The 27,211-nt window shown below is 40.0% G+C and overlaps 1 protein-coding gene across 1 annotated transcript in view; it reads left to right on the top strand.

Moving 5' to 3' along the window:
* The window catches only part of ERCC6L2 (ERCC excision repair 6 like 2), a 433,149-nt gene that overhangs the window by 388,560 nt on the left and 17,378 nt on the right, over positions 1–27,211 (top strand). Inside the window, 1 exon segment of the mRNA XM_053702417.1 lies at positions 24,776–24,921. Coding sequence (XP_053558392.1) covers positions 24,776–24,921 — 146 coding nt within the window.

Raw genomic sequence — 27,211 nt, 5'->3', positions numbered from 1 at the left:
GTATATAGAACTTTGATTCTTAGAGTCAATTTTTCCCCCCACTCCTGCCTTCCTATGGGTTGGTTTTTAAATTACCCACCAGTCCTGAATATGGTGCTTTGTGATTGTAGTACCATATAATGGGTCAGGTGCATTTGTGTGATTATGCCTTTTTAATGGTTTCCTCATTTGCCTCTCACCAATAGCCAGTCCTTCTAAGGCCCTGCTTGTGATAAGTATTGTGTTATTACAATTGTAAAAAGTTTTATGGTTTAAAAAAAAACTCTAAAATAAAATGCTTGGATTGTACAATTGCTGTTGGTTTGTTCCTTGTTGAAAATCACACATTCTTATTGTTTCTAACAAAGGGGACATAAAAGTCTGGGCTGTTCTTGAACATACTTTTGCAAGTATGAACATTGTACTTGCTGTTATGAATACTCCTCAAATGCTTTGTCTGACTCCAGCGGCTTCCAGTTGCCATAAAATGCATAACTCCCTATCAGTTGTGAAATGGGAGGGTATCCTGTTAGGGCACCAGAATCACCTAAGGCAGCAGTGTCTTCAGCACTTTAAATCCACGCTCTGGTGGAGTTTTCACAGCTGCAAGTCAATTAAAGTGATGGAAACCGGAATATTGTTGATATTTCTTTCCTAAGATATGGTGAGTCCACGGCTTGAGTAATTACTGTTGGGAATATCACTCTTGGGGTATAGCCGTATTCCACGTCATTCCTTGCAGTCGGTTAGTGGTGGCTTTAAAGCAGTTAGGAACTTGTAAAGAGGTACTTACTGCGTTTTCCTAACAATTGCTGCCCTAGTTTAGCAAGCCAGAGTTTGCTACTCTGTTCTTTCTTTCTTCTACAAGATACGACGAGTCCACGGAGTTCATCCTTACTTGTGGGATATTAACCTCCTGCTAACAGGAGTGGCAAAGAGCACCACAGCAGAGCTGTATATATAGCTCCTCCCTTCCCTCCACCCACAGTCATTCTCTTTGCCTGTGTTAGTAATAGGAAGAGGTAAAGTGAGGTGTTAGTTTTAGATTCTTCAATCAAGAAGTTTTTTATTTTTAAATGGTACCGGTGTGTACTATTTTCCTCAGGGAGATATGGAAGAAGATTTCTGCCCTGAGGTTGATGAACTTATCAGTTGTAACTAAGATCCATTTTGGTTCCCACAGAGCTTCTGAAGGTAGTGCAAGAGAAATCTTCAGTGTGGAGAACGGTGTCATGCTACAAGCATCATTGAGGTATGTTCAGTCCTTTATTTCTGAGGAGACTTGTTATATCAGAATTGGCTGACATTTTTTCCCTGCAAGGGAAGGGGTAAGCAGTAGACCTGTATCACCGAGGGTGTTACTGAGGATCCTTATTTATTTCCCTGCAAGGGAAGGGGTAAGCAGTAGACCTGTATCACTGAGGGTGTTACTGACTATCCTTGTATTGCATGCATATTACTTATATCTGCTTAGGGCTGGACACTGGGAGAGGCAGCTTGACATTATATATATATTTGTTATTTCTATTGTGATTCCTCCAGAAAAATTGTGTAAAATGGACAAATATCTAGAGGTACCTACTTACACTTATGTTTTTCCTTTTCCTAAAAGAATTTCGGAAATTATAAAAAAGGAATGGGATAGACCAGGTATACCGTTCTCTCCTCCTCCTAATTTTAAGAAAATGTATCCCATATCAGACACCATTCGGGACTCTTGGCAGTCGGTCCCTAAGGTGGAGGGAGCTATTTCTACCCTGGCTAAGCGTACAACTATACCTATTGAAGACAGTTGTGCTTTTAAAGACCCTATGGATAAGAAGTTGGAGGGTCTTCTAAAGAAATTATTTATTCATCAGGGTTTTCTTTTACAACCAACAGCTTGCATTGTTCCAGTTACTACTGCAGCAGCTTTTTGGTTTGATGCTCTAGAAGAGTCTCTAAAAGTTGAGACCCCTTTAGAGGACATTTTGGATAGAATTAAGGCTCTCAAGCTAGCTAATTCTTTTATTACAGATGCCGCCTTTCAAATTGCTAAATTGGCGGCGAAAAATGCAGGAATTGCCATTTTAGCGCGTAGACCATTATGGTTAAAATCATGGTCTGCTGATGTGTCATCAAAATCTAAGCTTTTAGCTATTCCTTTCAAGGGTAAGACCCTATACGGGCCTGAGTTGAAGGAAATCATTTCTGACATTACGGGAGGTAAAGATCATGCCCTACCTCAGGATAAGTCTGTTAAGATGAGAGGAAGACAAAATAATTTTCGTTCCTTTCGAAATTTTAAATGAGTACCCTCTGTTTCCTCTTCCTCCACAAAGCAGGAAGGGAATTTTTCTCAATCCAAATCCGTCTGGAGACCCAACCAGGCTTGGAACAAAGGTAAACAACCCAAGAAGCCCGCTGCTGCTACAAAGACAGCATGAAGGGGCAGCCCCCGATCCGGGACCGGTTCTAGTAGGGGGGAAAACTTTCTTTCTTTGCCCAGGCTTGGGCAAAAGATGTTCAGGACCCCTGGGCATTGGCAATCGTGACCCACGGGTATTAACTGGAATTCAAGGATTTTCTCCCAAGAGGGAGAATTCATCTTTCACGATTGTCTGTAGACCAAATAAAAAGAGAGGCGTTCTTACGCTGTGTAAAAGACCTCTCTACCATGGGAGTAATTTGTCCCGTTCCAAAACTGGAACAGGGACAGGGTTTTTACTCAAATCTTTTCGTGGTTCCCAAAAAAGAGGGAACTTTCAGACCCATTTTAGATCTCAAGTGTCTAAACAAGTTTCTCAGAGTCCCATTGTTCAAGATGGAGACTATATGAACAATCTTACCAATGATCCAGGAGGGTCAATATATGACTACCGTTGACTTGAAGGATGCATACCTTCATATCCCTATTCACAAGGATCATCATCAGTTCCTAAGGTTTGCCTTCCTTAACAAACATTTTAAGTTCGTGGCTCTTCCCTTCGGGTTGGCCACAACACCCAGGATCTTCACAAAGGTTCTAGGGTCCCTTCTGGCGGTTCTCTGACCGCGGGGCATAGCAGTGGCGCCTTATCTGGACGATATTTTAATTCAGGCGTCGACTTATCATCTGACGAAATCTCATACAGACACAGTGTTGTCCTTTCTGAGAACTCACGGGTGGAAGGTGAACCTAGAAAAGAGTTCACTAGTTCCACGGACAAGGGTTCCCTTCTTGGGAACTCTGATAGACTCTGTAGACATGAAGATATTTCTGACGGAGATCAGAAAATCAAAGATCCTACATATTTGCCAAGCCCTTCAGTCCATTCCACGGCCATCAGTGGCTCAGTGTATGGAGGTAATTGGATTAATGGTAGCGGCAATGGACATCATTCCATTTGCTCGTTTTCATCTCAGACCACTGCAGCTGTGCATGCTCAGACAGTGGAATGGGGACTATGCAAATTTATCTCCTCAGATAAATCTGGATTAAGAGACCAGAGACTCTCTTCTTTGGTGGTTGTCAATGGATCATCTGTCCCAGGGGACGTGTTTCCGCAGACCCTCGTGGGTGATAGTGACAAAGGATGCTAGCCTCCTGGGCTGGGGTGCAGTCTGGAATTCCCTGAAGGCTCAGGGTTTATGGACTCAGGTGGAGTCTCTACTTCCAATCAATATTCTGGAATTGAGAGCAATATTCAATGCGCTTCAGGCGTGGCCTCAGTTGGTTTCGGCCAAATTCATCAGATTCCAGTCGCACAATATCACGACTGTAGCTTATATCAATCATCAAGGGGGAACGAGGAGTTCCTTAGCGATGATATAAGTATCCAAGATAATTCGATGGGCGGACGCCCACGCTTGTTATCTGTCGGCAATCTACATCCCAGGAGTAGAGAACTGGGAAGCGGATTTTCTAAGTCGGCAAACTTTTCATCTGGGGGAGTGGGAACTCCACCCGGAGGTGTTTGCCTCTCTGATTCTCCGATGGGGCAGACCGGAATTGGATCTGATGGCGTCTCGTCAGAATGCCAAGCTTCCAAGATACGGATCCAGGTCAAGGGATCCCCAGGCAGAACTGATAGATGCCTTAGCAGTGCCTTGGTCGTTCAGCCTAGCTTATGTGTTTCCACGGTTTCCTCTACTTCCACACGTGATTGCTCGGATCAAACAGGAGAGAGCTTCAGTAATCCTGATCGTGCCTGCGTGGCCAAGCAGGACTTGGTATGCGGATCTAGTGGACATGTCCTCTCTGCCACCGTGGAAACTTCCATTGAGACAGGACCTTCTCATTCAAGGACCTTTCCAATATCCAAATCTAAATTTTCTGCAGCTGACTGCTTGGAGATTGAACGCTTGACTTTATCTAAGCGGGGATTCTCAGATTCAGTCATTGATACTTTGATACAGGCACGTAAGCCTGTCACTACAAAGATCTATCATAAGATATGGCGTAAATATCTTTTTTGGTGTGAATCCAAGGGTTACTCATGGAGTAAATTTAGGATTCCCAGGATTCTGTCTTTTCTCCAAGAAGGATTGGAGAAAGGGTTATCAGCGAGTTCCTTAAAGGGACAGATTTCTGCTTTGTCAATTTTGCTTCACAAACGTTTGGCAGATGTTCCAGATGTTCAGTCTTTTTGTCAGGCTCTAACCAGTATTAAGCCTGTATTTAGACCAATTACTCCTCCCTGGAGTTTGAATTTAGTTCTTAGAGTTCTTCAAGGGGTTCCGTTTGAGCCCATGCATTCCATGGATATTAAATTATTATCTTGGAAAGTTTTGTTCTTGGTTGCTATTTCTTCAGCTCATAGAGTTTCTGAGCTTTCAGCGTTACAGTGTGATTCGCCTTATCTTATATTTCATTCTGATAAGGTGATTTTGCGTACCAAACCTGGATTCCTTCCTAAGGTTGTTTCAAATAAGAATATTAATCAGGAAATTGTTGTTCCTTCATTGTGTCCTAATCCTTCTTTTAAGAAGGAGCGTCTGTTACATAATCTGGACGTGGTCCGTGCCTTGAAATTCTACGTACAGGCAACTAAGGATTTCCGTCAATCATCTTCATTGTTTATTCCGGAAAGCGTAGGGGTCAGAAAGCTACGGCTACCTCCCTTTCTTTTTGGCTAAGGCGTATGATCCACCTGGCATATGAGATTGCTGGACAGCAGCCTCCTGAAAGAATTACGGCTCATTCTACTAGGGCTGTGGCTTCCACATGGGCTTTTAAAAACGATGCTTTTGTTGAGCAGATTTGCAAGGCTGCGACTTGGTCGTCTCTTCATACTTTTTCCAAATTTTACAAATTTGATACTTTTGCTTCTTCTGAGGCTGTTTCGGGGAGAAAGGTTCTTCAAGCAGTGGTGCCTTCCGTTTAGGTCTCTGTTTTGTCCCTCCCATTTCATCCGTGTCCTGTAGCTTTGGTATTGTATCCCACAAGTAAGGATGAAATCCGTGGACTCGTCATATCTTGTAGAAGAAAAGTAAATTTATGCTTACCTGATAAATTAATTTCTTCTACGATACGACGAGTCCACGGCCCTTCCTGTCGTTTTTTCAGACAGATTTAAATTATATTTTCTTTTTATAACTTCAGTCACCTTTGCACCTTTTAGCTTTTCCTTTCTCTTCCTAAACCTTCGGTCAAATGACTGGGGGTGGAGGGAAGGGAGGAGCTATATATACAGCTCTGCTGTGGTTAGCAGGAGGTTAATATCCCACAAGTAAGGATGAAATCCGTGGACTCGTCGTATCGTAGAAGAAATTAATTTATAAGGTAAGCATAAATTTACTTTTTTCAAAGGTCTCTGTGAAGAACTGTGTCTTCTCGTACCTTGTAACTGTCTACATGACGGACAGCGGAGCAGGTAAGTGCTTTTTCTTCCAGTTAGGGAGACCATGCACGTGAAAAATTAAGACACTGCTTTTTTATTGGGACATAGATAATCCTGTTGTATGGTTACACTGGGGCATGAAGCAGGCACTGTAGCATGTGTGAGACTAACATTTTAAACTCTTTTAAAATGAAAGGGTAAAATGTTTTTATTAGGCTTTATTTTCTGACACATATTTACTTGATAAAACAATTCAAGTTTAAACTGAAAGTAAGGCTGAATTTGCTTTAAAATGAAATGATGCAAAATTTTAAACTGTCCGGTTTGAAAAAATGGTTATTTCTGGTACTCAGTGTACCAAGAAGCTATTTTTAGTGCCTCTCTGTGTCGCAGCAGTAATTTGAGCTCGGCAGTTGCAGTCACATGACTGGCTTTACTTCATACTTTTCTGAGGAAAAAGTTGTTTTTCTCCATTTCTGGGTGATCCGGTCTAAATTGGTAGCGGTAAGGCACCTCAGTAATTGAGGTGTGGGGTTGCCTGAGGGGTATTTTAGAAGTTTATTTGATGTTTCTTAAAAGTTTTTTCTTAACTTTTCTCACATAATTTTAGCTGGGGATCGATCCAAATTTGGGTTAAAATTTAAACTGTATTTAAATTCATGCTCTCATGAAATCATGCTTATTATATTTAGATGCACAAATTGCAGCTCCTATGCAATTTCGTTTTTCATGTGTCAAGAAAACCTTGCAAAATAAAGGTAACATTTTTGAGCCTAATGTCTCTCAGGATGATGCTGTTAAAATAATACCTCAGCTTTCTCCTGCTACGTTCCAAGCCTCAATGGCGTCACATGCAGTGCCCTGCGGTGCCATCTATAACTCATAGTGAAGTTTATTTAAAAGCAGAAATTGCTGCCCAAGTATCTTCAGTTGTTTCTGCAGCATTAGCTGCCATTCCCAGATTACAGGGAAAACGCAAGAGGAAATCTAGAAATTCAGAAAGTAAGGTGCCTGTCCTCAGTTCTGCTTCCCAAGTTGCCCTTTCTCATAAGTCTGATACGGAAGATACATGGGGACTTTCTGAGGGTGAAATCTCAGATTCGGACAGTATAATTCCTTCTTCTGAGACTGAGGTGGTATTCTCCAGATTTAAGCTTGAACACCATTGTGTATTGTTAAAGGAGGTTTTAGCTATTTTAGATGACTCCGATACCCATGTCGTTGTCACTCCTAAGAAATCTAGTAAACTTAATAGTTTATTTGATGAACCTTCCACAGACCGTGCTAGGGAGATTATCTCACAGGAATGGGAGAAACCAGGGGTGTCTTTTTCCCCGTCTCCCATTTTTAAGAAAATGTTTCCTGTCGAGGACTCCATTAAAGACCCTTGGTATACTATACCCAAAGTTGAAGGGGCCATTTCCACTCTGGCTAAAAGAACCACTATTCCTATTGAGGATAGCTGCTCTTTTAAGGATCCGATGGACAAGAAGCTGAAGGCTTATTTGAAAAAGAATTATGTTCATCAAGGTCTCCAATGGCAACCTACGGTGTGTATTGCCACCGTGACAAGTGCGGCATCTTATTGGTTTAACGCCTTGTCCGATTCTCTTCAAGTAGAGACTTCCTTGGATGAAATTCAGGATAGGATTAAATGTCTTAAGTTGGCGAATTCCTTTATTGCAGATGCCATTTTACAGGTTGTTAGACTAGGAGCTAAAACTTCTATATTTGCTGTCCTAGCCCGCAGGGCGTTATGGTTGGAATCCTGGTCTGCGAATGTTTCCTCTAAAGTCAAGCTTCTGGCGATTCCTTACAAGGGGAAAACCTTGTTTGGATCCGGTTTGGCAGAAATTATCTCTGATATTACAGGTGGAAAAGGGTCTTTTCTACCTCAAAGATAAGAAGAATAGGCCTAAAGGACGTCAGAGAAATTTTCATTCCTTTCGTAACTTCAGAGGAAAGCCTTCCCCTTCTTCTTCCAAGCAGGAACAATCCAAGTCTTCTTGGAAACACAATCAATTGTCTTGGAACAAGGGGAAACAATCAAAGAAACCTGCAGCTGTTTCCAAATCAGCATGAAGGGTTTGCCCCCAATCCGGGATAGGATCAGGTGGGGGCAGACTTCTCAGTTCTAGAGAGATAAGATCTGAATGAGCGCCTATAGTAGGCAAGGACTTATCATATATGATAAGTCCTTGCCTACTATAGGCGCTCCTTCAGATCTTATCTCTCTGTATCTATCTCTTGGGTGGCTAGGGACCCAATCCCTTTAGGAGCTACAGGACTCTAGGTCAAGCGCTGCCAGATATACATTTTTCTTTGTAGACTTCTCAGTTCTCTCAAGCCTGGATACGAGATGTCCCAGATCCCTGGACTGTGGACATAGTATTCCAGGGTTACAAATTGGAATTCAAGACTTTTCCTCCCAAAGGCAAATTCTATCTCTCAAGATTATCTGCAGACTAGATAAAGAGAGAGGCACTCTTGAAATGTATACAACAACTCCCTGGGAGTAATAGTTCCAGTGCAGGAACAGGGTCTCGGGTTCTACTCCAACCTATTTGTGGTTCCCAAAAAAGAGGGAACTTTCTGTCCCATTCTAGACTTGAAGTGTCTAAACAAGTTTCTCAAAGTTCCACCCCTCAAGATGGAGACTATACGCTCCATTCTTCCTTTAGTACAAGAGGGTCAGTTCATGACAACCATAGACCTAAAGGATGCATATTTTCATGTTCCTATTCACAGGGACCATGATTTGCCTTTCTGGACAAACATTTCCAGTTCATGGCCCTTCTATTTGGTCTAGCCACAGCTCCCAGAATTTTTTCAAAGGTTCTAGGGGCTCTTTTGGCAGTGATCCGTTCTCGTGGAATTGCTGTGGCACCCTACCTGGACAACATACTGGTTCAGGTGCCATCTTTTCAACAAGCAAAATCTCACACAGATTTCTCCAACATAGGTGTGTCCGGTCCACGGCGTCATCCTTACTTGTGGGATATTCTCTTCCCCAACAGGAAATGGCAAAGAGCCCAGCAAAGCTGGTCACATGATCCCTCCTAGGCTCCGCCTTCCCCAGTCATTCTCTTTGCCGTTGTACAGGCAACATCTCCACGGAGATGGCTTAGAGTTTTTTAGTGTTTAACTGTAGTTTTTATTATTCAATCAAGAGTTTGTTATTTTAAAATAGTGCTGGTATGTACTATTTACTCTGAAACAGAAAAGAGATGAAGATTTCTGTTTGTAAGAGGAAAATGATTTTAGCAACCGTTACTAAAATCGATGGCTGTTTCCACACAGGACTGTTGAGAGGAATTAACTTCAGTTGGGGGAACAGTGAGCAGACTTTTGCTGCTTGAGGTATGACACGTTCTAACAAGACGATGTAATGCTGGAAGCTGTCATTTTCCCTATGGGATCCGGTAAGCCATTTTTATTACAGACAGAAAAAAAGGGCTTCACAAGGGCTTTTAAGACTGTAGATATTTTCTGGGCTAAATCGATTTATATATAAACATATTTTATACTCCATAGCCTTGAGGAATTATTTTAATCTTGGGAATTTTGTAAAATAACCGGCAGGCACTGTATTGGACACCTTATTCTCTAGGGGTCTCATTTTCGCGCCTGTATTGCGCACTTGTTTTTGAGAAGCATGACATGCAGATGCATGTGTGAGGAGCTCTGATACATAGAAAAGACTTTCTGAAGGCGTCATTTGGTATCGTATTCCCCTTTGGGCTTGGTTGGGTCTCAGCAAAGCAGATACCAGGGACTGTAAAGGGGTTAAATATAAAAACGGCTCCGGTTCCGTTATTTTAAGGGTTAAAGCTTCCAAATTTGGTGTGCAATACTTTTAAGGCTTTAAGACACTGTGGTGAAATTTTGGTGAATTTTGAACAATTCCTTCATACTTTTTCGCAATTGCAGTAATAAAGTGTGTTCAGTTTAAAAGTTAAAGTGACAGTAACGGTTTTATTTTAAAACGTTTTTTGTACTTTGTTATCAAGTTTATGCCTGTTTAACATGTCTGAACTACCAGATAGACTGTGTTCTGAATGTGGGGAAGCCAAGGTTCCTTCTCATTTAAATAGATGTGATTTATGTGACACAAAATTTAGAGAAAATGATGCCCAAGATGATTCCTCAAGTGAGGGGAGTAAGCATGGTACTGCATCATCCCCTCCTTCGTCTACACCAGTCTTGCCCACACAGGAGACCCCTAGTACATCTAGCGCGCCAATACTCCTTACTATGCAACAATTAACGGCTGTAATGGATAATTCTATCAAAAACATTTTAGCCAAAATGCCCACTTATCAGCGAAAGCGCGACTGCTCTGTTTTAGAAAATTCTGAAGAGCATGAGGACGCTGATGATATTGGTTCTGAAGGGCCCCTACACCAGTCTGAGGGGGCCAGGGAGGTTTTGTCTGAGGGAGAAATTTCAGATTCAGGGAAAATTTCTCAACAAGCTGAACCTGATGTGATTACATTTAAATTTAAATTGGAACATCTCCGCGCTCTGCTTAAGGAGGTGTTATCCACTCTGGATGATTGTGAGAATTTGGTCATTCCAGAGAAACTATGTAAAATGGACAAGTTCCTAGAGGTCCCGGGGCCCCTCGAAGCTTTTCCTATACCCAAGCGGGTGGCGGACATTGTAAATAAAGAATGGGAAAGGCCCGGTATACCTTTCGTCCCTCCCCCCATATTTAAAAAATTGTTTCCTATGGTCGACCCCAGAAAGGACTTATGGCAGACAGTCCCCAAGGTCGAGGGGGCGGTTTCTACTCTAAACAAACGCACCACTATACCCATAGAAGATAGTTGTGCTTTCAAAGATCCTATGGATAAAAAATTAGAAGGTTTGCTTAAAAAGATGTTTGTTCAGCAAGGTTACCTTCTACAACCAATTTCATGCATTGTTCCTGTCACTACAGCCGCGTGTTTCTGGTTCGATGAGCTAGAAAAGGCGATCAATAATAATTCTTCTTCTTATGAGGAGATTATGGACAGAATTCGTGCTCTCAAATTGGCTAATTCTTTCACCCTAGACGGCACTTTGCAATTGGCTAGGTTAGCGGCGAAAAATTCTGGTTTTGCTATTGTGGCGCGCAGAGCGCTTTGGTTAAAATCTTGGTCAGCGGATGCGTCTTCCAAGAACAAATTGCTTAACATTCCTTTCAAGGGGAAAACGCTGTTTGGCCCTGACTTGAAAGAGATTATCTCTGATATCACTGGGGGCAAGGGCCACGCCCTTCCTCAGGATAGGTCTTTCAAGGCCAAAAATAAACCTAATTTTCGTCCCTTTCGCAGAAACGGACCAGCCCCAAGTGCTACGTCCTCTAAGCAAGAGGGTAATACTTCTCAAGCCAAGCCAGCCTGGAGACCAATGCAAGGCTGGAACAAAGGAAAGCAGGCCAAGAAACCTGCCACTGCTACCAAGACAGCATGAGATGTTGGCCCCCGATCCGGGACTGGATCTGGTGGGGGGCAGACTCTCTCTCTTCGCTCAGGCTTGGGCAAGAGATGTTCTGGATCCTTGGGCACTAGAAATAGTCTCCCAAGGTTATCTTCTGGAATTCAAGGGGCTTCCCCCAAGGGGGAGGTTCCACAGGTCTCAATTGTCTTCAGACCACATAAAAAAACAGGCATTCTTACATTGTGTAGAAGACCTGTTAAAAATGGGAGTGATTCATCCTGTTCCATTAGGAGAACAAGGGATGGGGTTCTACTCCAATCTGTTCGTAGTTCCCAAAAAAGAGGGAACATTCAGACCAATCTTAGATCTCAAGATCCTAAACAAGTTTCTCAAGGTTCCATCGTTCAAAATGGAAACCATTCGAACAATTCTTCCTTCCATCCAGGAAGGTCAATTCATGACCACGGTGTATTTAAAGGATGCGTATCTACATATTCCTATCCACAAGGAACATCATCGGTTCCTAAGGTTCGCATTCCTGGACAAGCATTACCAGTTTGTGGCACTTCCGTTCGGATTAGCCACTGCTCCAAGGATTTTCACAAAGGTACTAGGGTCCCTTCTAGCGGTGCTAAGACCAAGGGGCATTGCAGTAGTACCTTACTTGGACGACATTCTGATTCAAGCGTCGTCCCTTCCTCAAGCAAAGGCTCACACGGACATTGTCCTGGCCTTTCTCAGATCTCACGGATGGAAAGTGAACGTAGAAAAGAGTTCTCTATCTCCGTCAACAAGGGTTCCCTTCTTGGGAACAATAATAGACTCCTTAGAAATGAGGATTTTTCTGACAGAGGCCAGAAAAACAAAACTTCTAAACTCTTGTCAAATATTTCATTCTGTTCCTCTTCCTTCCATAGCGCAGTGCATGGAAGTAATAGGTTTGATGGTAGCGGCAATGGACATAGTTCCTTTTGCGCGCATTCATCTAAGACCATTACAACTGTGCATGCTCAGTCAGTGGAATGGGGACTATACAGACTTGTCTCCGACGATACAAGTAAATCAGAGGACCAGAGATTCACTCCGTTGGTGGCTGTCCCTGGACAACCTGTCACAGGGGATGAGCTTCCGCAGACCAGAGTGGGTCATTGTCACGACCGACGCCAGTCTGGTGGGCTGGGGCGCGGTCTGGAGACCCCTGAAAGCTCAGGGTCTTTGGTCTCGGGAAGAATCTCTTCTACCGATAAATATTCTGGAACTGAGAGCGATATTCAATGCTCTCAAGGCTTGGCCTCAGCTAGCAAAGGCCAAGTTCATACGGTTTCAATCAGACAACATGACAACTGTTGCGTACATCAACCATCAGGGGGGGGAACAAGGAGTTCCCTGGCGATGGAAGAAGTGACCAAAATCATTCAATGGGCGGAGACTCACTCCTGCCACTTGTCTGCAATCCACATCCCAGGAGTGGAAAATTGGGAAGCAGATTTTCTGAGTCGTCAGACATTTCATCCGGGGGAGTGGGAACTCCATCCGGAAATCTTTGCCCAAATTACTCAACTGTGGGGCATTCCAGACATGGATCTGATGGCCTCTCGTCAGAACTTCAAGGTTCCTTGCTACGGGTCCAGATCCAGGGATCCCAAGGCGACTCTAGTAGATGCACTAGTAGCACCTTGGACCTTCAAACTAGCTTATGTATTCCCGCCGTTTCCTCTCATCCCCAGGCTGGTAGCCAGGATCAATCAGGAGAGGGCATCGGTGATCTTGATAGCTCCTGCGTGGCCACGCAGGACTTGGTATGCAGACCTGGTGAATATGTCATCGGCTCCACCATGGAAGCTACCTTTGAGACGAGACCTTCTTGTTCAAGGTCCGTTCGAACATCCGAATCTGGTCTCACTCCAACTGACTGCTTGGAGATTGAACGCTTGATCTTATCAAAGCGAGGATTCTCAGATTCTGTCATTGATACTCTTGTTCAGGCCAGAAAGCCTGTAACTAGAAAAATTTACCACAAAATATGGAAAAAATATATCTGTTGGTGTGAATCTAAAGGATTCCCTTGGGACAAGGTAAAAATTCCTAAGATTCTATCCTTTCTTCAAGAAGGTTTGGAGAAAGGATTATCTGCAAGTTCCTTGAAGGGACAGATTTCTGCCTTGTCTGTGTTACTTCACAAAAAGCTGGCAGCTGTGCCAGATGTTCAAGCCTTTGTTCAGGCTCTGGTTAGAATCAAGCCTGTTTACAAACCTTTGATTCCTCCTTGGAGTCTCAATTTAGTTCTTTCAGTTCTTCAGGGGGTTCCGTTTGAACCCTTACATTCCGTTGATATTAAGTTATTATCTTGGAAAGTTTTGTTTTTGGTTGCAATTTCTTCTGCTAGAAGAGTTTCAGAATTATCTGCTCTGCAGTGTTCTCCTCCTTATCTGGTGTTCCATGCAGATAAGGTGGTTTTACGTACTAAACCTGGTTTTCTTCCGAAAGTTGTTTCTAACAAAAACATTAACCAGGAGATAGTCGTGCCTTCTTTGTGTCCGAATCCAGTTTCAAAGAAGGAACGTTTGTTGCACAATTTGGATGTTGTTCGTGCTCTAAAATTCTATTTAGATGCTACAAAGGATTTTAGACAAACATCTTCCTTGTTTGTTGTTTATTCTGGTAAAAGGAGAGGTCAAAAAGCAACTTCTACCTCTCTCTCTTTTTGGATTAAAAGCATCATCAGATTGGCTTACGAGACTGCCGGACGGCAGCCTCCTGACAGAATCACAGCTCATTCCACTAGGGCTGTGGCTTCCACATGGGCCTTCAAGAACGAGGCTTCTGTTGATCAGATATGTAAGGCAGCGACTTGGTCTTCACTGCACACTTTTACTAAATTTTATAAGTTTGATACTTTTGCTTCTTCTGAGGCTATTTTTGGGAGAAAGGTTTTGCAAGCCGTGGTGCCTTCCATCTAGGTGACCTGATTTGATCCCTCCCTTCATCCGTGTCCTAAAGCTTTGGTATTGGTTCCCACAAGTAAGGATGACGCCGTGGACCGGACACACCTATGTTGGAGAAAACAGAATTTATGTTTACCTGATAAATTACTTTCTCCAACGGTGTGTCCGGTCCACGGCCCGCCCTGGTTTTTTAATCAGGTCTGATAATTTATTTTCTTTAACTACAGTCACCACGGTATCATATGGTTTCTCCTATGCAAATATTCCTCCTTTACGTCGGTCGAATGACTGGGGAAGACGGAGCCTAGGAGGGATCATGTGACCAGCTTTGCTGGGCTCTTTGCCATTTCCTGTTGGGGAAGAGAATATCCCACAAGTAAGGATGACGCCGTGGACCGGACACACCGTTGGAGAAAGTAATTTATCAGGTAAACATAAATTCTGTTTTTCTTTGTTCCCATGGATGGAATGTGAATCTGGAAAAAAGCTCCCTTTCCCCTGCTACAAGAGTAGTGTTCTTAGGGAACCATAATACATTCTCTATTGATGAAGATTTTTCTGACAGAGAACAGGAAAAACAAAATTATTTCCTCTTGCCTCTCTCTTCAGGCTACTGCTCATCCTTCAGTAGCTCAATGTATGGAGGTAATCGGTCTGATGGTGGCTTCCATGGACATCATTCCTTTTGCTCAATTCCATTTGAGAGCTCTCCAGTTGTGCATGCTCAAACAATGGAATGGCGACCATGCTGATCTATCTCAGAGAGTAGAGTTAGATCAGTCGTCAAGGGATTCTCTCCCATGGTGGATTTCTCAGGAACATCTCTCTCAGGGCACATGTTTTCGCAGACCTTCCTGGGTGATCGTGACCACAGACGCCAGCCTGCTGGGCTGGGGAGCAGTCTTGAACTTGTTAAATGCTCAGGGTTCAGGAGTAGTCTGCTCTTCCCATCAACATCTTGGAGTTGAGGGCTATTTACAATGCTCTATTGGCTTGGTCTCACTTGTCAGGTTCCAGTCAGACAACATAACCTCTGTGACTTACATCAATCACCAGGTAGGAACTCGGAGTTCCTTAGCCATGAAGGAGGTTACTCGGATTCTTTAGTGGGCAGAGACCCACAATTGCTGTCTATCTGCCATCCACATTCCAGGAGTAGACAACTGGGAAGCGGATTTTCTGAGCAGACAGACTTTTCATCCTGGGGAGTGGGAACTCTATCTGGAGGTGTTTTCCAGCTTAGTCCTCAAATGGGGGGTGCCGGAGTTAGATCTGATGGCGTCCCGTCAGAACGCCAAGCTTCCAAGGTACGTTTCAAGGTCAAGAGATCCGCAGGCCGTTCTGATAGATGCTCTGGCGGTTCCTTGGTTTTCAAGTTGGCATACCCGTTTCCTCCGTTTGCTCTCCTTTCACGAGTCATTGCTCATATCAAACAGGGGATGGCGTCAGTGATTCTAATAGCCCCTGCGTGGCCTCGTAGGATCTGGCTTGCAGACCTTATGGAAATGTCATCTCTCCCACCTTGGAGACTACCTCTGAGGAAGGACCTCCTGATTCAGGGTCCCTTCCTTCATCCAAATCTCGTTTCTCTGAAGCTGACTGCTTGGCGATTGAACGCTTTATTCTGTCTAAGTGTGGTTAGTCGTTCATTGAGACCATGATTCAGGCTCGCAAGCCTGTTACTAAAAAGATTTACCATAAGATATGGCGTAAATATCTTTATTGGTGTGAATCCAAGGGCTACTCTTGGAGTAGAATTAGAATTCCTAGAATTTTATCTTTTCTTCAGGAAGGCCTGGAGAAGGGATAGTTAGTCAGTACCCTGAAGGGTCAGATTTCTGCTTTATCAGTTTTACTACATACATTTTCTTTTATGATTCAGATAGAACATACAATTTTAAACAACTTTCCAATTTAATTCTATTATACATTTTTCTTCATTCTCTTGTTATCCATTGCTGAAGGGCCAGCATTGCACTACTGACAGGAAGCTGAAAATATCTGTTTAGCCAATCACAAGAGACAAATGTGTGCAGGCACCAATTAGCAGCAGCTCCCACTAGTGTATGATATGTGCATATTCATTTTTTAACAAGGGATACTAAGAGAACGAAGCACATTTGAAAATAGAAGTGAAATTAAAAGTGTATTAAAATGACATGCTCTATCTGAATCATGCAAGTTTAATTTTGACTTTCTTATCCCTTTAAGTCTGTTATTATTATTATCGGTTATTTGTAGAGCGCCAACAGATTCCGCAGCGCTAAATTTGCACCTCCTTGGAGCCTTAACCTTGTTCTTAAAGTTTTACAGCTGGCTCCGTTTGAGCCGTTGCATTCTATAGACATTAAGTTGTTATCTTGGAAGGTTTTATTTCTTGTTGCTATCTCTTCTGCTCGAAGAGTCATGGAACTCTCAGCTCTGCAGTGTGATTCCCCTTATCTTATTTTTCATGCCGATAAGTCGGTTCTTCGTACTAAGTTAGGTTTCCTTCCTAAGGTTGTTTCTAATAGAAATATTAATCAGGAAATTGTTGTTCCCTCTCTGTGTCCTAATACTTCTACCAGAGAATGTTTGTTACACAATTTGGATGTTGTACGTTCTCTTAAATTCTACTTACAGGCGACTAAGGATTTTCGCCAGTCCTCTGCCCTCTTTCTCTGTTTCTCTGGGAAACGTAAAGGTCAGAAAGCTACTGCTACTACTCTTTCTTTTTTGTTACGAAGTATAATTGTTTGGCTTCTGAGTCTGCTGGACAGCAGCCTCCTGAGAGAATTACAGCTCATTCCATAAGAGCTGTTTCCTCTTCTTGGGCTTTCAAAAATGAAGCTTCTGTGGAACAAATTTGCAAGGCTGCAACTTGGTCTTCTCTACATACTTTTTCCAAATTTGATACTTTTGCCTCGGTTGAGTCTTCTTTTGGGAGAAAGGTTCTTCAAGTGGTGGTGCCTTTTGTTTAGGACTGCCTGTCTTGTCCCTCCCTATTTATCTGTGTCCTCTAGCTTAGGAATTGGTTCCCAACAGTAATTACTCAAGCCGTGGACTTACCATATCTTAGGAAAGATACATTTATTTATTTCCGGATATGGTGAGTCCACGGCCCCACCCTTTATTTTAAGTACCTCTACACCTTGTGTTACTCCTTTTTCTCCATTTCCCTTCAGTCGAATGACTGGGGGTTGTGGGTAAGGGAGTGATACTTTGCAGTTTAACCGTGGTGCTTTTTGCCGCCTCCTGCTAGCCAGGAGTGATATTCCCAACAGTAATTACTCAAGCCGTGGACTCACCATATCCGGAAAGAAAGACATTTATCGGGTTAGCATATATTTTGTTTTTTAGATGGAGTTTAATTCATCAGTTGTTATGAAGATGCACTATAACTCACTTAATAATATAGATATAAAATTGATATACCCCGCGCTCTACCGCTCACTTCATAAGTCAATTTTTCTGTGAGCTAAAGGTTTGAACTGTACGCCAATCAGCGCTCTCCCCATATGGCACTTTTGTTGTAGCTAGTGCGCTGAGTTTACCATTGCTTAAATCATGCTTGCAATCTTATGCTCCTTAAAGCACTGTATGACTGATAAACAGACGTTTATATCATTTCAATTAATAAACACTAGTAGGTATATGACAGTTTCATTCCCCTGCTTACATTTCTCAAAGTTTGTCTTACTGATTGAAAAATTGATGAAACTTTTGGAAGTGTGTTGATTCAGCCTCAAAATAGGTTTCCACTGAATAATAAATCTCAGAATTTAGATTTTTTTTTTTTTTAAAAAAGCGGATATGATTCTTGATTCTCTTTTTTTTGTGTAAAAATTGTCTAGTACTATACCTGTTACATATAGGCAGATTTTTCAATCAGTTTTACATAAAGTTTTGCTGTAAAGAAGTTCACAAAGACATCTATTCACTTCTGGATTAGTCACTATAGCAACTGAAATGTGGTGACTGAGAAGGGGAAGGTTCTGCTCCTTTCAGTTTCCTACCAGCTGTCACAAACAACCTCTGTGGCAAGAGTCTGAGACAAAATAGAGACGGGTATCAGCACTAAGAAACCATATCTATATTTTTTATAAATTGGTACAAGTATTACACTATAAAAGAAGAGCTTAATCCCTCACATAAGATGACAGACACTTGGCACACTTTGTGATATTTGACAGAGGCAGAACAGGATGCTTTGTATTAAAACCCGGATTAATTGTAAAGCCCTCTTTATGTTATTGCAATGTAGTGTAAATGAGAGTCCTAAGCTTTCTGTCAGCATTGTATATAAAGTGCAGCACTAAATACTGTAAATACAACTATTTAGGAATCAAGAAAACCTTTATAACATATTTGTCTAAGAAAAACTCAAAAAGGCTTTTTTTCAATATTGTGGATTGTAATTTTGTTTGCGCAATTTGTTACAATAACTATAGTTTTAAAACAGAAAATTAAAATGTAACACACACACACACACACATATTTATATATAAATAAAAAGAGAGAAGCGCTCAACCTGGGAACGAACAATAGCATAATAGCTTGTTCTATGGCTAGTTACCACCCTAGAAGCAGCCTCTTTTTGCTCAATATGTGCCTTTCACAGAGAAGAACTTTCCTGAAGCATATCAGTCTGATCCTGACTCAACAGTGCAGTCCAGCCCCGAAATACCAGGCAATCCATCTCTGAACGAGAGAAACGGCAAAACCCCAGACGTACGTTTCGGCCTATTGTGGGCCTCGTTAGTGAGGTGCAGCCATATCCCTCTTGGCACACTGAGCAATGGGTCCACGTCTGGATTCCCGCATCACACTTAGGGAGACTTCCCTAAGTGTCATAATTTGCATAAATAAAAAGAGAGAAGCGCTCAAACTGGGAACGAACAATAGCATAATAGCTTGTTCTATGGCTAGTTACCACCCAAGAAGCAGCCTCTTTTTGCTCAATATGTGCCTTTATCTCGTTCAGAGAGGGATTGCCTGGTATTTCGGGGCTGGACTGCACTGTTAAGTCAGGATCAGACTGATATGCTTCAGGAAAGTTCTTCTCTGTGAAAGGCACATATTGAGCAAAAAGAGGCTGCTTCTAGGGTGGTAACTAGCCATAGAACAAGCTATTATGCTATTGTTCGTTCCCAGGTTGAGCGCTTCTCTCTTTTTATTTATACATATTTATATATACATATACAGTGTATATATATATATATATATATATATATATATATATATATTCTCCCTTTTTATTATGTTTATTGACATTTATTACATATAGAGGAAAAAAATCAAACAATAAAGATATTACATGTAATAGGACATGTAATATTACATGTAATAGGAGAGAAAAATACAATAGTTGTAGTGGACTAGATATCCATAACATAGATCAATTTGTAAATTGATAAGACTCCCTAAATAATGAAATGTACAACTCCTTAAGTCTCCTTAATACCGTTTCCAGTTGTGTGAAGTGAGCTCTTATAAACCACCTCTACGATCTCTAAGAGTCTGATGTTGTCAACCTTTGCCCCTAAATGATTTGCTTCTCCAAGCCAATGTTTTATGACATTGTATTATAAAGAAAACAGTTAAAGGGTCAGTAAATTCACAGTATCTAAAATCTACGGCAATGTTCCTCTTTAACACTACATTTGAACCGCATTATTTATTTTAAAGAAATATTTTATTTAATCTTACTTTTTGCAGTTTAACTGTTGATGGCTGTTCGTTCTCCAACCCCTCAATGACATCTCTAATATGGGCGGCATAGATCAAATCTGTTCTTCCCACATGCTAATTATGTAACGCCCAGATTTCCTCCCACTGAAGCTCACTCACGCTTATGTCTCTACAGAGCGGCTTTGTATGAAATTACTGTAGTGCATGCGTCAGTATCGTAGCTCTATTATATATGAGCTTTTAAGCATCGGTCGCTTCACGTGAACGACGAATGTTGCGCATGCGCATACCTATGTAAAGAAAAAAATCAGGAGTTAATGATGTCACTGTGTGCGCGTTCAGTAATCTTTTACATAGAGCAACAGGTATTATAACTATAGGTGGATGGCAAATTCTTGTGAATCTTAAAAAAAATGCGGCAGATTGGTAGGCAAACAGTAACACTACAAGGGGGCTAAGTTTTGAGATTGAATAAATAATAAAAAAAAGTTATTGAAAAAGTGATGAATGAAACTTAGGTTAAATACATCATGCTAATGTAAATTTTAAGTTTAAATTTCAGAGTATACTGTCCCTTTAAAATAAAAATATAATACAAAAATAACAATTGCTTCAAATAAACATAGCAAATGCATTAGAACAGGGGCTATCAATTGTGGACTTCCAGAGGTTTTGGAAATACATTTCCCATGATGCTCAGCCAGCATTTAAGCTGAGCATCATGGGAAATGCTGGCTGAGCATCATGGAAATGTAGTGCCAAAACCTCTGGAGGGCCACAGTTGATGAACCTGCTCAAATGTGTTAGATTGTAACGTATAGACACCTCTCCTCATTGTCACAAAAAAAGTTAAATCAATAGTATGAGGACTAAACACAATAGTGTATAATGGTGCTTCACTTTCTATGTGGCCGAAATGCTGTTCCAAGCCTCCTTTCTACCTACTGCGATAATGAATGTGAGGTCAGGTTAACTGCTTCTGGTAGCAAACTCCAGAAAATGCAGAAAGGTGATTGACAGCAGCATCTGATAATCAGATGATCCAACTTGACGTATCACTTAACTGCAGCAGTAGGGCCCCAAGCACAAAAAGTATTCACGGACAATTATAAGTAAAAGCAAGTCTTTATTGTAAAAAAATTAAAAATTTAGCGGACACATAGCACTACTAATACATTGATGCTGAAAATGCCTCAAGGTGGGCGGTACTTGACGAATTTCGGTTTAGTGCTTATGATTACAGCGCTAAGCCGAAACGTGTAAGGTACCGCCCACCTGGGGGTGGGTCCAGCGTCAGTGTACTCGTAGTGCTATGTGTCCGCTCATGTGTTTGCTATTTTAACCTTATTTATAATAAAGACATGCTTAAACTTATAGTTGACCATGAACTCTTTTTTTGTGCTTCAGAGATTTCAGCTGACACAGATGAACATAGTGATAACCTACAAAGCTATAGAGCTGTATGTAACCCCTTATTCAAATGACGGATCTCTTTGCACTCTAATTAAATCATAGGAAAAGATAGGGGCTCAGAAATAGCCCTGCCTCCCTAGATAATCTGCCTGATGTCCTGTTGGTCAGCTGTTCGCCATGTTTAACACTGTGTTCATCTGTATCCTAGGAGAAAATTAACTATGGTTTGAAAAAAAAAATTCTCCCTCATGAAATTGGGATCACTTGTTGCTGCACTGCTGCATGTAAAAGAGCTATGCAGTGTCTGTTGGAAACAGCAGATGCTCCTCTTTTAATGATAGGAAAAAATGCTCCGCTCAATTGCCAAATTTCATTGAAGTCTTCATTACAGTATTCTAGAGATAATTGTATATATTTTGCTTCCATTGTTATTACCATATTTAAGCAGCATACGCACATATGCTGTGAGGGTCCATGCACCAGTATTTAAGCTCAGAGAGCAGTGGTGTGTATTTTATATCTGTGAAGGGCATGGAGGGGAAATCTTTTTGCGTGTGTGTTGAGCACATCTATACCATGAGAAAAAGAGTTACGTTCTACAATCCTGCATCTTACAATGGGCTTTTAATTTGTTTTAAACCATGATATTGTATCTGTTATACATTTAAAAAAAAACTGCATATATATATACTGTATATATATATATATATATATATATATATATATATATATATATATATATATATATTTGGCCGCTGCTCTTTCACATAATGACTTAAATATTTGGAGTCTGTTTAAATTTTTGGCAAATAATTTTAGGCAACAAAATACTGTAACATTGCTGCTCTTTTCAGTTAGTAATCCTAATAGTTTAGCAACAGTAGTTCTAAATCAGGCTTATTTAGTCATTAAAAAGTAAGATGGATATCTAGGATATGATTCTTCTTTGTAATGTAGCGCAAAAATAGTTTGCATATTTTATTAAATCCACTGAAATAAGAAAATATCACATGACAGAATAAGATTGTTCTATTAAACTACAAAAAGGATATTTTCAATCCTTATTTCCCAAGAATGTAGTCCAAATATGTTTGAAACTCTTAATTACACTACAGACAATTTTAAGTTTTGTAATGGAAAATGAAGATATTGGGAACATCTATTTTACACTGAACAATTTAGACAGTTAAACAAGCTCTCTTTCAGTTTCAGCGTGCGGTAGGTCTTATAACTGATTGGCACAGCTCCCAGGATGCTGATTTTAGACAATTCAAGGATACTGTAATTTATAGTTGAATCTCAGAAAATAGTATTTACTGTAACGTTTCATGCCGCCAGGCAAAATCCTTGAACAGCCAATTTAAAAAGATTTTTTTTTTAAACGTTTTTACAAATACAATTAAAACATGTTTTGGTGTTTTGAGTTATTTGTGTCATCTGTGCTGACTTGTTTTTGTTTTTGGTTCTTTTGCTTTGCAAAAAAAAAGAGAGTAACCTTTACAAGATTATCTGGATGTATCCCAGCAACTTTGTTTTTATCTTTTGAATTTTAGCAGATGTGTAAACAGATTCATTGTTGTCTAGTGCACTTCACAGTACTTTTAGCATAAGGGTGAAGATAAAATATTCTTAAAGGAATAGTCTACTTAAAATTAAACTTTCATGATTTAGATAGAGTATACAAATTTAAGCAACTTTGTAATTTACTCCTATTATCAGTTTTTCTTCATTCTTTTGGTATCTTTATTTGAAAAAGCAAGAATGTAAAACTTAGGAGCTGGCACATTTTTGGTTCAGCACCTGGGTTGCGTTAGCTGATAGGTGGCTACATTTAAACAAAAATTGTCCGGCTCCTAAGCCTTACATTCTTGCTTTTTTAAATAAAGATACCAAGACAGCGAATAAAAATTGATTATAGGAGTATATTCAAAAGTTGCTTAAAATTGCATGCTCTATCTGAATTGGGAAAGTCTAATTTTGACTAAGATTAAGAAGATAAAATCTATAGACTGGTGATATGATAGAACTCCTTGCAGTAAATTGTTGGTCTGGGTTTATATGAATACATTTACATGATTACTGCCTGTGTAGAGCTAACCTCAGCTTGTACCTTTCTTTGCCAAACAGATGTATAAAGAAATGGGATAAGGGTGTAGCAATCTTGTGAAATCACTGAGGGAGCTTGTTATAATATTCAGTAATGCTATCTTATTAAGAACTATAAATCTACAAATAGTAAAATGTGTAACATAAAGTGGCATCTACTTCATCTGTAATGCCCAGCCTAGATAGCCACCCCATGCCAGTGACATATACAGACTACACTACAAGTCATCTTGGCACAATGCTGTAGTGTGATCATGATACAAGCAGCTATTTTTACCTTAAATCTGATGGTGTCAGCTTTAAATACCCTTTAGGTTTTTTATGTCAAGTCTAAAGGAGTAAGGCTTTAACCAGTCTGTTACAACCTTTTTCAAAAATGAATCGCAAGCTGGTCAAAGGTTCTGTTCCTCTTCTTTAATTGTTTATTTTCTTTTTCTGAGTATCCTTCAAGGGACAGTATACACCAATTTTCATATAACTGCATGTAATAGACACTGCTATAAAGAATAATATGCACAGATGCTGATATAAAAATCCACTATAAAACCTTTTACAAAATTCCTTAGAAGCTCCCAGTTTAGCACTGTTGAGGTTAGCCTGGGACACACACTGAAAGGGGCTGGGAAATCAGGATGAGCAGATACCTCCCCCTTTCCCTGCATATGAAAAGACAGACAAACAGGAGCCAGCAGGAGTCTGAACATCAGTATACAGCTAAAACTTTGGGGCTTGGTTAGGACAATGTTATTTACAAATAAAAAAAAATACTCCCAGTTCGGCTATATAAATGGATCATCTACAAAACATTTATGCAAAGAAAAATCTAGTGAACAATGTCCCTAAGGTGCAGTTTCACTGTGGTGGTGTTAATAAGGATCCCTGTGGATAGCTTATCTTTGATAAGCAGACTGGGGTATGCGTCAGAGATCATTACTTTCCATGGTTTCTGCTTGCTTTAGTCCACTTCTTAAATTCCCCATTAAAATCATTAGTTGTTCCTCCTTTTATTCATAGCAAAGCTAATTTAGTAATGTACAGTGAGTATTTAACCCTTTCAAAATGTTTAAGCACATAGTTAAAGTCAGCTTCAGAAAAGCAATGGCACTACCTTGAGCTAACTGAACACATCTGGTGAGCGAATGAAAAGGCACCAATCACCAGCTATCTCCCAGCAGTGAATTTGTGCTACTGAGCATATGTACATATGCTTTTTAACAAAGGTTACCAAGAACAAAGTCAATTTGATATGTTATTTCAAATGTTTTAAATTTAAATGCTTGATCTAAATCATAACAAAAATGTAATTTTGACTTTTATATCCTTTGCAAGCTGTAAGTTGCACACATTTAACATAGATTAAAATTGAGTGTATATTACACTTATCATCTAATGGGAACTAAAAATAACTTGTTTCACTACTTGTGTTTTTCATCATAGACATTTAAACATAAAAACCCAACAGAAGATGCAGCAACAACAAGTTCCAACCTGTTACAGGATCCTGTAACTCAGAAACAAAAGAAGGTTCATCACACTAATGAAATAACTTATCTGATTGGAGAGACTCCAAAAGCAATGCAAAGGTAACGAGAAAACTCTCTTATATTCTCTTTTACCCAATGTAAAATCTCACTGCAAAGGTTATCACAAGATTTTGTATCAATTTATCTGGGTTTTATGAATTAGCCTTTATCATTTCCATTAGAACCTACTGTCATAAGGTTTGCCAGTGGTTCTACTGTACAATTAGCCGGTGACTGGACTTAATTGTAGATGGAGTCACACAACCACCCCCACCCCCCAAAAAAAAGCCCCCACTCTTTATCCCACAATGTATATTTTTCACAACTATGTAGTAATTCTACCCCTTGGCTGGCAGTAACATATACAATAATAATTGTACCTCTGGTTGCCAGTAACACATATAAACAGAAGTAATTTTACCCCTTGGCTGGCAGTAACATATACATTAATAATTGTACCTCTGGTTGAAAGTAAAACATATAAACATAAGTAATTTAATTCCCTTGACTGCCCCTCACTTCTATCTTCTCCATATTGTAATGCACTTACGAATAGGACACCTTTTATATTTAGTTAACCCTGAAGGATTTAAAAAAAAAATTGAAATTTAAGTGTCCAGCCGTGACTATGTTTTAATCTTCCTGCTAAACCAAAAACACTAAAATACAAAATACATCTTTTTACAATAAACGACTTTCTGAAAACTTATAAGTAACATTTTTACAGTGTAACTCATACAGTGAACTCCACAGAAAATGTTGCCAGCCGGGTGACATTATGAAGTAGCAGGGTAGGGCAGTGTACTACTTTGTAATATTTTAACATTTTCTGCTATCCAAATTACAAATTCATTGCATAATTTAACATAAATGTATATAATGAATTTGTTCAATAAGCATTGAACAGTTTTAGTATTAGTTCATTTTAGCTTAATATTGACTTATATTTCAGCCAGGTTGCCAGTGCCACTAAAATCAGGCTGAGGGGGGCACCCATTAAAAAGGTCCTATGAAGAACTCTAATATATATTATACTTCATACACACATGTACTGTGTACCAATCATGCCCCAGCTTAAATGGATTTAACAGTAGTGTTGTTTATTTTTACTTTAAAGGGACACTGAATCCAAATTTTTTCTTTTGTGGTTCAGATAGAGCATGTAATTTTAAGCAACTTTCTAATTTACTCCTATTATCATTTTTTCTTCTTTCTCTTGCTATCTTTATTTGAAAAAGAAGGCATCTACGCTATTTTTCGGTTCAGACCCTGGACAGAACTTGTTTATTGGTCGGTTAAATTAATCCAGCAATCAGCAAGAACAACCTAGGTGGTTCACAAATAATGGGCCGGCATCTAAACTTACATTCTTGCTTTTCAAATAAAGATACAAAGAGAATGAAGAACATTTGATAATAGGAGTAAATTAGAAAGTTGCTTACAATTGCATGCTCTATCTGAATCACAAAATAAAAAATTTGGGTTTAGTGTCCCTTTAATAAACAAATACCATTGATCTTACAACCTCTAAATATATATGTTATTGTCTCAACTTCACAACAAGACATACTAATCTTTCAGAAATAGCCTTATTGAATCTAGACCAGTGTTTATCAAAGGGACAGTGTACACCATTTTTTTCTCCCCTTTAATGTGTTTCCAATGATCCACTTTATCAGCTGGAGTGTTTTTAATTGTTTTAATTTGTTTTGGGTTTTTTTTCATTTGAAATAGGTGTCCTTGCCTATTATATCCCTTTCTATACTGTTCATTTCAATACTTATGTACTGATAATAGACAAGTATAGAATATTTAGAACAGATATAGTAAAATGTTAATTCTTCAATTGTTCCAAGTACTGATCTCACTGTGTATACAGTAAGAGAAAAAAATAGAAGAATTTCAGGTAAATATAGAGAGAAACGTTCCTTCCAAGCTCAGCCAGTTAGGTTATGTTGTGGTTTGAATAAGCAAAGACAACTATTTCATATTGAAAATATACCTAAATCAGCAATTTCCCATCGCTTTTAACTCTGCAGCTGGTATAACAAGTCATTGTAAACACATCAAGGGGAAACTAATTTAACAGTACACTGTCCCTTTCAGTTCATGACATTAGTGTGTCTATGCACAAAAGCAATGTTCTTTGTAAAAAATAAATATTTAAAAAGTGTGAAAATGAAACCTAAGAGTCCTGTAAGAGCAGTCACTAAGGGGGGTAGTTATCAAGCCGTCAACCTCAAATATGCTGGAATTCCGCAGCGTATTTGTGGCGAGGCTGATTCGCCTTAGTTATCAAAGGCTCGAGACCGGCAAAAGTAGAATTTTGTGACGTAAACTTCGATCCGCC

The sequence above is a fragment of the Bombina bombina genome, chromosome 2 (assembly GCF_027579735.1).
Source record: "Bombina bombina isolate aBomBom1 chromosome 2, aBomBom1.pri, whole genome shotgun sequence".
Taxonomy (NCBI): Eukaryota; Metazoa; Chordata; class Amphibia; order Anura; family Bombinatoridae; genus Bombina; species Bombina bombina.
The sequence above is the reverse complement of the archived record's forward strand: the minus strand, read 5'-3'. Positions and strand labels throughout refer to the sequence as shown.